General features: G+C 42.8%; 1 protein-coding gene across 1 annotated transcript; it reads right to left on the bottom strand.

Annotated features, from left to right (window-relative positions):
• Nucleotides 1-11616: 11616 nt before the first annotated feature.
• LOC122677370 (olfactory receptor 10W1-like) lies at nt 11617-12560 on the bottom strand. The gene is given in 2 exon segments (XM_043877413.1): nt 11617-12257; nt 12260-12560. Coding segments are annotated over 2 exon segments (942 nt in total).
• Nucleotides 12561-13243: the final 683 nt, after the last annotated feature.

Consider the following 13243-nt stretch of genomic DNA (forward strand, 5'->3'; position numbering starts at 1 on the left):
TAGAATATGTCTTTCTATCCACCTAAGATTGTCTGATGGATTTTCCTCACTGTTGTAAAGATACTTGAGTTAAAATCAGAGCACCTTCTTCTCCATGCATTTCTAAGGAAGCATCAGTTCTTTCTTACCAACTCTTCATTTTGAGTAACATAGGTTAACTTCTGTCTGGAAGTTTTCTTCAGAAGTAAGGTAACAGACTCACAGACACAGAGAACAGACGTCAGGTTGCCGAGAGGGAGGAGAGGAGGGAGAGGAATGGACTCGGAATTTGGGGCTGGTAGATGAAAACTATTGCATTTTAGAGTGGATCAACAACAAGGTCCTAACGTATAGCACAGGGAACTATTTTCAGTATCCTGTGATAAACTATAGTGGAAAAGAATATTAAAAAAGAATATGTAAAAATAGAAGTAAGTTGTCTGTGTGGATCCTTGTTTGGGGGGACTGAGGGAACAAGTGAACGGTTCTACAGCTAAAAATTCAAGGCACATCTAGTGTAAGGGGAGGTTGGACAGGGGACTTCTGACTGAACTTACACACACACACACACACACACACACACTCATTCATGCCATATAGCTGACCACAGAAAAATAGAAACTGCTTAGACTTTGGGATGGTCTTGACCTGGGTTTGCATCCTGATTCCAGCCATTGGCTGTCTGTCAGAGCCTGGGTACATTGTTGGAGCCATTGCCCCCAATCCCCAATTCCCATTTATTAACCCTCAGGGGAAAAACATTTGGAATAGATGAAGGAAACTCACATATTTGATTACCTAAGAATGTGTTTCCTGTGTCCCATATTTTATCAAGAAACTATTAGGAAACACTGTAATGATGGACCAAGCACTGCATGGAATGAGGAATTTGTTGCTGGAGAAACTCTACTTCTCTTCCCTGATTTTCAGGGACTGGATTTAATTAATCCCAAAGGGAATTTGGGTGAAGAAGTAAAGCTTACTTGGTATACTTTCCTTCAAGAAAACTATTTTTAAAGAGCAACTTAAAAAAAGTTAAAGACTGTGAGTGGGGATATAAATTAATGCAGAAAAATTCCTTGTGGAATTCCTACACATGCCATCTTTCAGGAACTTTCATGTCCTAGCTGAGACAAGCACAAAGCAAAAGTAAGGACTTCAGAGAGAGGCTTAGCAGAGGGTCACTGGGGATGTGACCTCAACAGCTGAACCCTCGGGACTGTCAACAATAACTGAGGAACATCCGTAAGATTGAAGATAAATAGGCTCTGCTATCTCAGTGTGGGTCAATATGAAAAGAAGATTGGTTTGCACATCTTTGATATGTAAATGAGTTTACATAGAGTCACTGGATATTTGTTTCAAAAGGATATTGGTCATTCTTTATAGAGGTTCTGATTGGGTGGCATTCGGTAGGGGATGTCGGGAGCAACACTCTCCCCAATTACTGCTGGTGATTCTGATGCAGGAATCCAGCTGACAGCACCCTTAGAGATATATTGCTCTAGAGGAACTCAGGCTGTGTCAGAACCTATGTCTGCTTATTTCATTATTTTGTATTAGGCATTTTTAAAGAGCTTTCTGATTGCCAAAATATATGTCCGTGTTTAAGGAATTCTCTGTCCACGGCACCTGATACAGTGGGCACTTTACTGAGACGAGGCGGGACATGCCCGTCTTTGTATTATTCCATGATCGTACGGCTCAGCTTTGGGTGAGTCTGTGCGGGCTAGACTGCCTGCTATCATCATTTGTTTTCATTTATTTTTATTAGTTGGAGGCTAATTACTTTACAATATTGTAGTGGGTTCTGTCATACATTGACATGAATCAGCCATGGATTTACATGAATTCCCCATCCCGATCCCCCCTCCCACCTCCCTCTCCACCCCATCCCTCTGAGTCTTCCCAGTGCACCAGGCCCGAGCACTTGTCTCATGCATCCAACCTGGGCTGGTGATCTGTTTCACTATAGATAATATACATGTTTCGATGTTGTTCTCTCGAAACATCCCACCCTCGCCTTCTCCCACAGAGTCCAAAAGTCTGCTATCATCATTTTACTTCTCTTTTTAAAAAAGTTTTATTTTATATTGGAAAGACCATGGTTTGATCCCTGGGTGGGGAAGATCCCCTGGAGGAGGGCATGGCAACCCACTCCAGTATTCTTGCCTGGAGAGTCCCATGGACAGAGGAGCCTGGTTGGCTGCAGTCCACGGGGTTTCAGAGTTGGACACGACTGAGCGACTAACAATGTTGTGTTAGTTTCAGGTGCAGAGCAAAGTGATTCAGTTACACACACACACACACACACACGTATATATATTATATATACACTTATCTATTCTTTTTCAAGTTCTTTTCCCATTTGGGTTATTACAGAATCTTGAGCAGAATTCCTTGTTGTATACAGTAGGTCCTTGTTGCTTATACTTTTAAATATACAGTATCTATGTGTCAGTCCCAAACTTCCAATTTGTCCCTCACCACCACCTTTCCCCTGATGCTGGGAAAGATTGAGGACAGGAGGAGAAGGGGATGACAGAGGCTGAGGCGGTTGGATGGCATCACCAACTTGATGGACATGAATTGGAGTGGACTCTGGGGTGATGGACAGGGAGGCCTGGTGAGCTGCGGTCCACGGGGTTGCAAAGAGTCGGACACGACTGAGTGAATGAACCGAATATCCCACTGTGTATATCTGCCATATCTTCCTTATCCATTCCTCTGTTGATAGTCGTTTAGGTTGCTTTCCTGACTTGGTTATCGTCAACAGTGCTGAAATAGGCACTGGGGTGCTGGTGTACTTCTGAACCATGGTTTTCTCCAGACATACGCCCAGGAGTGGGGTCATCACACGACTCCCACGTGCCAGGCCAGGCACTGCCAGTGTATTTCGGATATGCTCTCAAAATGATTAAATTAAAAGCATTTGTTTTGAAAAACAAGCTTCAGTTTCTTGGAAAGGGCGCATGTGAATTACCTGGGGAAAAATACTTATGTCATCATTCTGATTTTGCCTGACTTTTACTGCATTTCAACATGCGTCCAACATTTGTCAAGTTCATCTTGTGGGCAGGACACAGGGCAACATGAAGAACGGATGCCAGTGTGACTGTGGCGTGCCTTCAGATGATCACCTCTTAGTGATAAACAACATGCTTAAGGAGTGCCAAGGAGGAAGACATCAGTCCCGACTCCGAGGGGGCATCTGAACCCTGGGGTTTAAGGAACGTCCTGCGTCTCGTACTTCTTCAAGGAGGCATTCATTTCTGGATTTCAGTATATTCACTTGTCTTGCTTTGCAATCATTTAGATTGATAAAAAACAAAGAGGTCTGTTGATTCTAGATTCTCTAATGTCTGGAGGACTAGAATTTGTTATTTTGGGAACTAGACTTTGACTCGATGAATACTCTCTATAAACTAGTAAATCTTCGTAATTTAAAAATTATGCATGCTTTAATATCAAACTCTAAGCTGGCTTCAAAATTGCATGCAGATACATCTCCTTCCACCCCCCAACCTCCACTACTCATCCACCCAGAGGTTTTAAAAAGTACAATTATTTGTTATTCTAGGATATCCTTGATGAAATCCTCCTTTATAGACCCAAGCCTTCCCTCCCTCTCATTGCCAACCACATATTCCTGGATTTTTTTCCCCCTTTATTTCAGGAAAAAATACAGATGCACATTATTAGTGTTTTCTTTTCTGCTTCAGTATATCTCATCAAATCTGCATTCACTTTTGTCAAAATATTATTGTAAGAAATGTAATGCTTGCAGAAGTCCCATGAGAAATCTGGAGCAAATAGCTTATTAAATGTGGCCAAAATGAGACAATGAGGTTATGATTGGGAGTTTTTTTTTTTTTTAATTTTATCACCAATTGTATCTGATGCAGATGTTTTTATAAATGGAGTACAAAGCCTCGCCTCTGTAAAGTAGATATCCAGTTATTGGCAAAATCCTTTGTGTCTCCTTCCCCCCAGAATGTATATCCAATTCTGCTTAAAAATATGAAAGGTGATTATCTCACGGTTAAGAGTCAGCAACTCTAAAGTTATATCATATTCTTCAAGTAGAGAATAAAGAGTTAAGAAACCACTTTAAAAATCTGATATCCAAGTCCCTCGAAGGTTGGAAATTTCTGTTTGACTGATTAGTTTTAAGGAAACAAAGCTAATTTTAGCTTGGAGGAGGAGTCATTCTTGATTTAGTTCAGTTCAGTTCAGTTCAGTCTCTCAGTCGCGTCCAACTCTGCGACTCAGCACGCCAGGCCTCCCTGTCCATCACCAACTCCCAGAGTTTACTCAAACTCATATCCATTGAGTCGGTGATGCCATCCAACCATCTCACCCTCTATCATTCCCTTCTCCTCCTGCCCCCAATCCCTCCCAGCATCAGGGTCTTTTCCAATGAATCAGCTCTTTGCATCAGGTGGCCAAAGTATTGGAGTTTCAGCTTCAGCATCAGTCCTTCCAGTGAACACCCAGGACTGACCTCCTTTAGGATGGACTGGCTGGATCTCCTTGAAGTCCAAGGGACTCTCAAGAGTATTCTCCAACACCACAGTTCAAAAGCATCAATTCTTCGGCACTCAGTTTTCTTTATAGTCCAACTCTCACATCCATACATGACTACTGGAAAAACCATAGCCTTGACTAGATGGACCTTTGTTAACAAACTAATGTCTCTGCTTTTTAATATGCTATCTAGGTTGGTCATAACTTTCCTTCCAATGAGTAAACGTCTTTTAATTTCATGGCTGCAATCACCATCTGCAGTGATTTTGGAGCCCCAGAAAATAAAGTCTTGATTTAGGCAAGCACTTAACTCAGTAACTAAAAAAAAATTCGGATATACAGTTTCTCTTGAGATATCAGTTGATCTAGCAATGATGGAGAGAGGTGATTTCTAGTCAAAGAGTCTGAATGGGATGCTTTGACCTATTTCTTCTTTCAGGCAACCTGCTTTCCTGTTGGGAGCCTGGAATTTTGATAACTGTGGTTTATCATACAAGCATGGCATGTCTGTGTGACCAGCCCCAGATTAAACACTAGGGCTATGAGTCTCTAATGGGCTTCCCCGGGCAGAAGCATTGCACACATGTTGCTGCCTTTAGCCTCTATAGAAGGAAGTGTTCTCTGTAGGACTCCGTCAGGAAGGACACGGGAAACCTGCACGGTTATGCCCTTTCTGATTCTACTGAATATCCTGTTGACTCTGACAGATGTTAGCCATGGGTACAGTTATAAGCTAAGTCTTATGAGTCCTTCTAGCAAAGCACCAAACATCTGGCTGATCACTGGACCACTGACACATATTATGACCTCTAAGCAGTCAGTCTTCTTCTTTCTTGATTTTGGAGAACGGGAATGTTTTATTCTCACATTCAAATTTAGAACTACAAAGGTTTTACCTCTATCTGTATTTCCTTTCCAGGATTCTATGACACAAACATAATTACTGCTTTGCTTTATTCCTCAATGTACTTAATAGTCTCTATAACAACATAGATTTTCAACTACTTTTCTTGCTTTTAGTCCCACTCCAAATTTTCAGAAGTACCTGAGGGTTCCAATTACTGTGCTCATCCAAATTTTCTGCAATCAAGATTTCTTTTTATTGTGTTCTTTCCTTATAAGCTGATAGGTATTAATACTTTCTCTCTTCTACTAACTTGTTTACAAATTATCTGTTTGTCTTACATTTTCCAAAAAGCATATTTATTTGCTGCCTGCCCTCATCTGTGCTCATTATCCTAGGGCTTATGCTTATTATTATTTGCTCCTTTAATGTCTTTCTGTAGGGTTTCAGGGAGAAAGGATAGATTACCTTTTACCTGTTTACACAATGCAACACTGATCAGCAAAACAAACCAAACACAAAACAGTACGTACTATACGCAACAGTCAAGATTCAGGCTGGAGACAGAAACCAGGCTAATAACTGGAACAGGGAAAACTTAATATAAAAATAATTATTAGTCTAGTAATAGGGGATTATCTGGTAAAAAGGGCAAAGGGAACTTTAAAACAGGAATCGAATATAAAAGGAGTATCCATTACTTCTAGAGTTGAAGCCAGAGAATCAAGAAATATATGCTTTTGTTATTGCTTTGTTGCTAAGTCGTGTCCGGCTCTTTTGCAACCCCATGAGCTGTAGTCCATCAGGCTCCTGTGTCCAAGGGATTCTCCAGGCAAGAATACTGGAGTGGGTTGCCATTTCCTTCTCCACGGGATCTTCCTGGCCCAGGAATTGAACCTGCATCTCCTGAAATGCAGGTAGATTCTTTACCATCTGAGCCACCATGGAAGCCCCCAGGAAGAGATGTGTGTGTGTGTGTGTGTGTGTATAAAATGATGTTTACTTTTGGTGCAGACTGGACAGAGGGTGACAGGGGTCACCGTGTACATGGACATGTATTACCTATTTACAGATGGAAAAGAAAAAAGAAATCCCTACTTGTCTGGTGACAAGAAAGGCACGTGAAGACTTAGAACCCCCGGGACTCACCGGGTTAGGGGCGGGTGGCTGAGGGGTCTGTGCGGCTGATTCGCTTTGCTGTCCAGTAGAAACTAACACAACATTGTGGAGGAATTAAACGCCAGTAAAAATTTAAAAACTCCACGCATTCTACTCCCACTTAAAACGCCCCTTATGTGGATGCCAAAAGGCCCACATCACTGGAACAAAAAGAATCAAAGAAGAAACGAATCTAGGAAGGCATCCCCCCACCCCCAAGGCTGAGATTCTGACCTACCTGGAGAGGATGTGACTGTAGCCTTCTAGAAAGTTTGAGAAGTTTGCTGAAGTCACAGAAGCATACTCCTTGAAATGCAGGGAAACTCTTTGGGAAGCTGTCCACTGAGGCACTGGTGATACTTACTAGGAAACCAGCTGGGATGTTGGGGAAAAACTCAGTGCAAAACCATCCTTTAGACTTCTGGCAAGAGCCACTGGAAAGGGAGTGTCTACGGGTGTCCCACCCAAAACTGGAGCCTTGACTTGTAGGGATGGAACAGAAAAGCCCACCAAAGGGCTTCCCTGGTGACTCAGTGGTAACGAGTCCACTTAGCCATGCGGGAGATGCAGCAGCTGCATTCCCTGGGGCGAGAGGATCCCCTGGGAGAGGACACGGCAACCCACTCCAATGCTCTCGCTGGGAAAATCTCATGGGAAGAAAAGCCTAGCGGGCTACAGTCCAGGGGGTCACTCTGAGTCAGACACGGCTGAGCACCAGCAGAGCAGAGCCTGCCAGAACCAGGAAGGATGCTGCTTCTTCCCAACATGACTCTCTAATGAAACTCTCTACAGAGGACGCTCCGTATCGGGCCAGTTAGCAAAGCGGCTGTGGTACATCATGAAGCAGAAGAGAAAAGTAATTAGCCTCCAACTAATGAAAATAAATGGAAAAAAAAGAAAAAAAAAGAATGACTGAATACAGGCTTCAAACAAAATTAAAAACAATAATAAAAATTAAAAAAAAAAAGAGTGAATTTGGAGCTGAGAGGCTAGAGCTTGATAACCGTTGCCTTGTTTACTCCAAATTATGAAGTTCAAGAGCTGGTAAAACTATTCCATGAGAAGAAGGTTATAAATAGTGGTTGCCTCTGAAGTAGAGAATTGACTAGAAAGAAGCAGAAAGCAACCTTCTGTATTATCTTGGGCTGAGCCAAGTTTACACGGCTGGATATACTTACCACAGTTCATTGAGCTCTGCAGCTTTAAATGTGTGCATTGTATGGCAAAGATGCTATCTCCCAGTAAAGGACCATTAACCCAAACTAATAGAAACGCAGGACTTCTGTCTGCAAAAGTATGTAACTTCACTGAAAGATAGTGGTTAAAATCTGAGTACATGAAAAAGTATGCCATGGTCATGGATCATAATAAACTATTTTTAAAGATATGACTTCTGAAATTGATTTGCAGATGCATCACAATCTGAATAAAAATTCCTGGAGGAGTGTGTGTATGTATGTGTGTATGTGGGTGTGTGCATGTGTGTGTGAGTGAGAGAAAGACAGAGAGAGGCAGGTACTTGACAAGTTGATCTTAAAATCTTAAGGATTTCTGAAGGACCAAGAATAGCTCATACATTCTTGAAGAAAAACCTGATGAGTTGGCTTGCTCTACTTTATATTAGGTGTTACTGTGAATCCACAGGGATTAAGAGAATGTGAGTTTGATGCAGAGATGGATGACAAGTTTATTCCTTAGTTACCTCAAGGTACTGGCTATACTTCTCATTGAGTATTCCCTTCCAGACTAATGGGATTTGGGTGTAAAACTGCTGCGATTTGAGAGAGAAGCACAGAGGAAAGGAGTGACAGAAGCACAGATAAAGACCCACGGATAATCACTAAAGAGACAGTTGAGGTAAAGCATCTTCAAGACTAGTTGAGAAAGTCAGTCCAAATAAGCTCCGCATGCACGCCTGCTAAGTCGCTTCAGTCGTGTCCCACTCTGACCCCACGGACTGTAGCCCACCAGGCTCCTCTGTCATGGGATTGCCAGGCCCTCCTCCAGGGGATCTTCTTGACCCAGGGATTGAACTCGTGTCTCTATGTCTCCTGCATTGGCAGGCAGGTTCTTTACCACTAGTGCCGCCTGGGAAGCTTCACAAGGTACAGTAATTTAGGTAAGAGTCAATGATACACACACCAGAAGACTTGGGACAAGGAAAATGATAAGAAGCAGAATTTAGAGCCAGGAGGCACTGATATACAGTCAGAGAGCCTGTTAGTTATGTGTTTATGGCCCCATCTCTAGACAGAGGAAGTGCTTTTCAGACATTTATGATCGTAGGTGTCTAGTTTATCCAGAGAAAAAGAATCCTAGGGCACCTATGATGATTGATAAAATATAGGCTTTATGAGGACCTAATATAAAAAAATACCTCCAGGCAGACACAGGCATGCTTTCTTCCATGATTCTATTGTACTATGTAATTTTGATGGCTAATGATTCTATGAAAAGACTCTTGTTAACTAGACACATGAGTTTGCCAAGTGATTTTTGTTAAGCAAGTAAACCTCATCCTTTATTATATGTCTGGATGATGGGGGACTGGAGCTACTCAATAATTTGGAATCAATCCTTCAATGACGTTTCTCCACTGGCCTTATAATTCATCCTTTCTTTCTTGACTTACCTGTTTTGAGTTATAAGTTAATGAGAAATATGATTCATGACATCAAATGTCACATTGAAATGTAATTGAAAACCTTACCTTCTCCTTCCTTCCCTGTTTCCCTCCCCCTACCTTTTTACATTCTTCTCAACACCCAGATAAATGTTGCAGATGAAATTGATGCATGATATCTTGAGAGGATAGGAGGAGAATGCCTTACACTTTACAAAATGTAAAGTCCTTCTCACTATTTCTATGTCACATTATATTAAAATAATTATTCTAATTTTAGGAAATCATCAAAGATTTGAAGAGAAAAAAGGAAACATTAAAGATAAAACTATCAATACAGGGATATATAAAAGATAGAAGAGCATTCTTGCAGGAATGGAAGATTTAAGCTAAATAAATACATTAGTTTGCAACATGTAGTATCACTGTCTTGTAGATCACAAGTGGTCAAATGGTAGTAATTTCACATGGTTCAAGCTAATGCATAAACATCAGATTGTTTATGAAAATGCTTTCCAACAGTTATTTTTTTCTGAATTAAAAATAATAAGTTTGTAATATAGGAAGCGTAGAAAAAGATAAAGATGGAGAGTGAATATAACGAAGATATCCATTATCCCTCAAACTGGAGATGACCATAGTTAACATTTTGGTACATTTATGCCCACTTTTTCCTAAAATGTGTACATGGTGTATTTTTCAAATATTGGATCATGTTGTAGAAGCAGTTTTACAGCTTTTGCCAATTGTAAGTGTTAAGATCACCTCTGAAGTTGGAATCTGGGTTCAAATCCCAACTCTGCCACTCATGAGTTGTCTGACATCTAACCAGTTATTTAATCTCTTTGATTCAGTTTTATCCTTGGAAAATGAGGAAGACATTTAAATTCTACCCCAAATTAAGATGGTTCTTGAGGACACAAGTCCAGCACCTCCTCCATCTGCCGACTTTTACGGATAGACAGGTAGATTGAGATGGAGAGGGGTAGGGAGAGGCAGAAGGGAAGGGAGAGAGCGTCCCCTAGCACAGATTCTGGTAGATAGGAAGCACTCAATGTTAGCCGTTACTAACAACTAGCATTTGAAAACATATTTCAAGGCTACATAATACTATCTCAGAAGTAATTGTTTAACCAATCCTTTATAACGGGGAAGCTGAATTGTTAATGTATCTTCATTGTTATTTCTAATATGCTAACAACCAACTTCTGTTCTGATTATTATCTTTTGGCCCCAATTCTCAAGGTCCTTCTGTGCTCCAGTCTGTCCCCAAAGGCTAACTTCTGTGGACTGAATCACTCAGTCTCTCTGCCTTCCTGCTTCCAGATGGATCAGCCAATGGGAGAAAAGGCAAGAGGTGGGAGGGCCCCGGGAAGCCAGAGGGTTAAGTATTTATCTCTCTGCTCTTTCCCAGCATGGCCTTTATTCTATAATAGGCTTTTCCCCTGAGACCACAGTTCCACCAAGGGTCTCTTTTCAACAAATCTTGTTCTTATTGGGCTCAGATAACACTGTATCATTCTTTTGACTTTTAGGTGTAGGGGTGATAATGGCTTCCTGCTCTTGCTAGTATGTAAGTGCCTTGACTACAATTACTGGTTCCCTTACTCATATGTCTCCATATAATCAGAATATTTTTTTTCAGTTAAAATCTATTGAATGGGCCATCTGCTTTCAACTGATACCTGGATATTGCCTTGTAAGTACCACTCTGTGTTATTTTATGATGATTTGCTTATATATTTCATTCATAGAAATTGCTGAGTCAGGACTTCCCTGGTGGTCCACTGGCTGGGACTGCTTGCTCCCAATTCAGGGGCCCCAGTTCCATCCCTGATCAGAGAACTAGATCACACATGCACAGTTAAAAAAAGGAAAGATTCTGCATGCTGCAAATAAAGATCCTGCATACCCCAATGAAGATCTAAGATCCCGTGTGCTGCAACTAAGACCCAGCACGGACATATAAGCTAAAGAAAAAAAAAAAAGAAAAAGGAAAGAAATTACTGAGTCAAATGGCAGAAACATTTTAAAGGTCTCTGGTACACATAGCTAAATAGTGTCCAAACATTGTGCCCTCTTAAAAGATAGTTTTAACATCAACTGAGAGGAATCCCTGTTGCATGGGAATTTGCATGAGCTGGAACCTAATCCTTGCCTGAGAGGTAAGACCCTCTCCTAGTTTTTCAGTTCAGTGGCTCAGTCGTGTCCGACTCTTTGCATCCCCATGGACCGCAGCACGCCAGGCCTCCCTGTCCATCACCAACTCCCAGAGTTTCCTCAAACTCATGTCCATCCAGTCCATGATGCCATCCAACCGTCCCATCCTCTGTCGTCCCCTTCTCCTCCTGCCCTCAGTCTTTCCGAGCATCAGGGTCTTTTCCAATGAGTCAGCTCTTCGCATCAGGTGGCCAAAGTATCGGAGCTTCAGCTTCAGCATCAGTCCTTCCAGTGAACATTCAGGGTTGATCTCCTTTAGCATGGACTAGCTTTTCTGGGGGAGGCAATTCCTGGGAAGGACTCTGGCTATGGCCCCTTTCATCTCGCTGTTCCTCAGGGTGTAGACAAGCGGGTTCAGCAGTGGCGTGCCCAGCGCGTACACCAGGCAGACGCACTGATCCTGCTCGGGGCGGTAGCTGGAGCCGGGCCGCAGGTACACGAAGGCGCAGCAGCCGTCCTGCAGCAGGATCACCGCGAGGTGGGAGGAGCAGGTGGAGAAGGCCCGGCGGCGGCCCGCGGCCGAGGGGGTCCAGAGCACTGCGGCCGCCATGGAGGCGTGGGAGGCGGCGATCAGGAGGAGAGGCCCCGCGATGGCCAGTGTGGCCGCCACCAGCACCGACTGTTCATGCCTGTGGCTCTGGGCGCAAACGAGACGCATCACGGGGGGCACGTCGCAGTAAAAGTGCTGAATGCCCCGAGCTGGGCAGAAGGGCAGAGAGACGACAGAGGCCGCCAGCTGGAAGGACAGGCAGAGGCCGAGGACCACGGAGGCCGCCACCAAGCGGGCGCAGAGCCTCCCGGGCATGATGAGAGGGTACTGCAGGGGGCGGCAGATGGCAGCGTGGCGGTCGTAGGCCGTGGAGGCCAAGAGGAGGCAGTCGGCGCCGCCCAGTCCGATGAAGAAGCCATCTGAGCGGCGCAGCCCAGCAGGGTGATGGTCTTCTCCGCCCGCAGGGTGTTGGCCTGGAGATGGGGCACCACCGCAGCCGTGTGGCCGATCTCCACTCCCGAGAGGCTGCCCAGGAAATAGTACATGGGCGTGTGGAGGCGGGCTTCGGCCTGGACGGCCACCATGATGAGGACATTCCCGGTGATGACCCATGTATAAACCAGGCTGGCCCCAAGGAAGGCCAAGGCGCGCGGCTCTGACTTGGAGGGATAGGCCAGGAACACGAATTCCATCCACACTGAGCGATTTCCCCAGGACATTGAGTTAACAGATTTTCTCTGTCGAGAATTATTAATACAAAGAAAGAATCAGACTAACAATACATTAGTTCATACTACCATGATGTATGATGTAATCTACTTCATGATGATGCAGTCTAAGATTAGATTACATGAACCATGATGCAATCTAACTAAGACTGAGTTAAAAACGAGAAGAATTAAGACTTACTCTCTTTTTCCTCCCCCTTTTAACAAGCTTCTTCACATAAATATCTACAATTATGCTCCTAACTGCCAAAAGTTGGGCTAAATTGCGTAAGAATTTTTTGAGGAAAAGAGTCAGAGGAAGTTTGTGAAATTTCAAACTGTTTTCAGTAGAAGTGGAACGAAGATTATTTCAGTTAACTCCCAAGAAACAGTCAACAACTTTTAAAGTTCAGAGATTATGAAGGGGAGGGAGGAAGCTATTCATCATTTAATTCATTTATATTTATACTCAGTACTTCCTAAGACATTCAGTTGGAGATATATGGGTACAATATTCAAAAGTTCATGATATGGCGTGAAATATATGTAAAAAGATTGTAATAGAAAGTAGATAGAGTCATAAGAAATGTATAAATTAGATAATTAAGCTTTATAGATAGACTGCATTTTCAATTTTGGGAGTCAATCAAGACTTCATGGGAGAGAAAGCATGTAAGGATGATTAAGGAAAGGAA

This window comes from Cervus elaphus, chromosome 1 (assembly GCF_910594005.1).
Source record: "Cervus elaphus chromosome 1, mCerEla1.1, whole genome shotgun sequence".
NCBI lineage: Eukaryota > Metazoa > Chordata > Mammalia > Artiodactyla > Cervidae > Cervus > Cervus elaphus.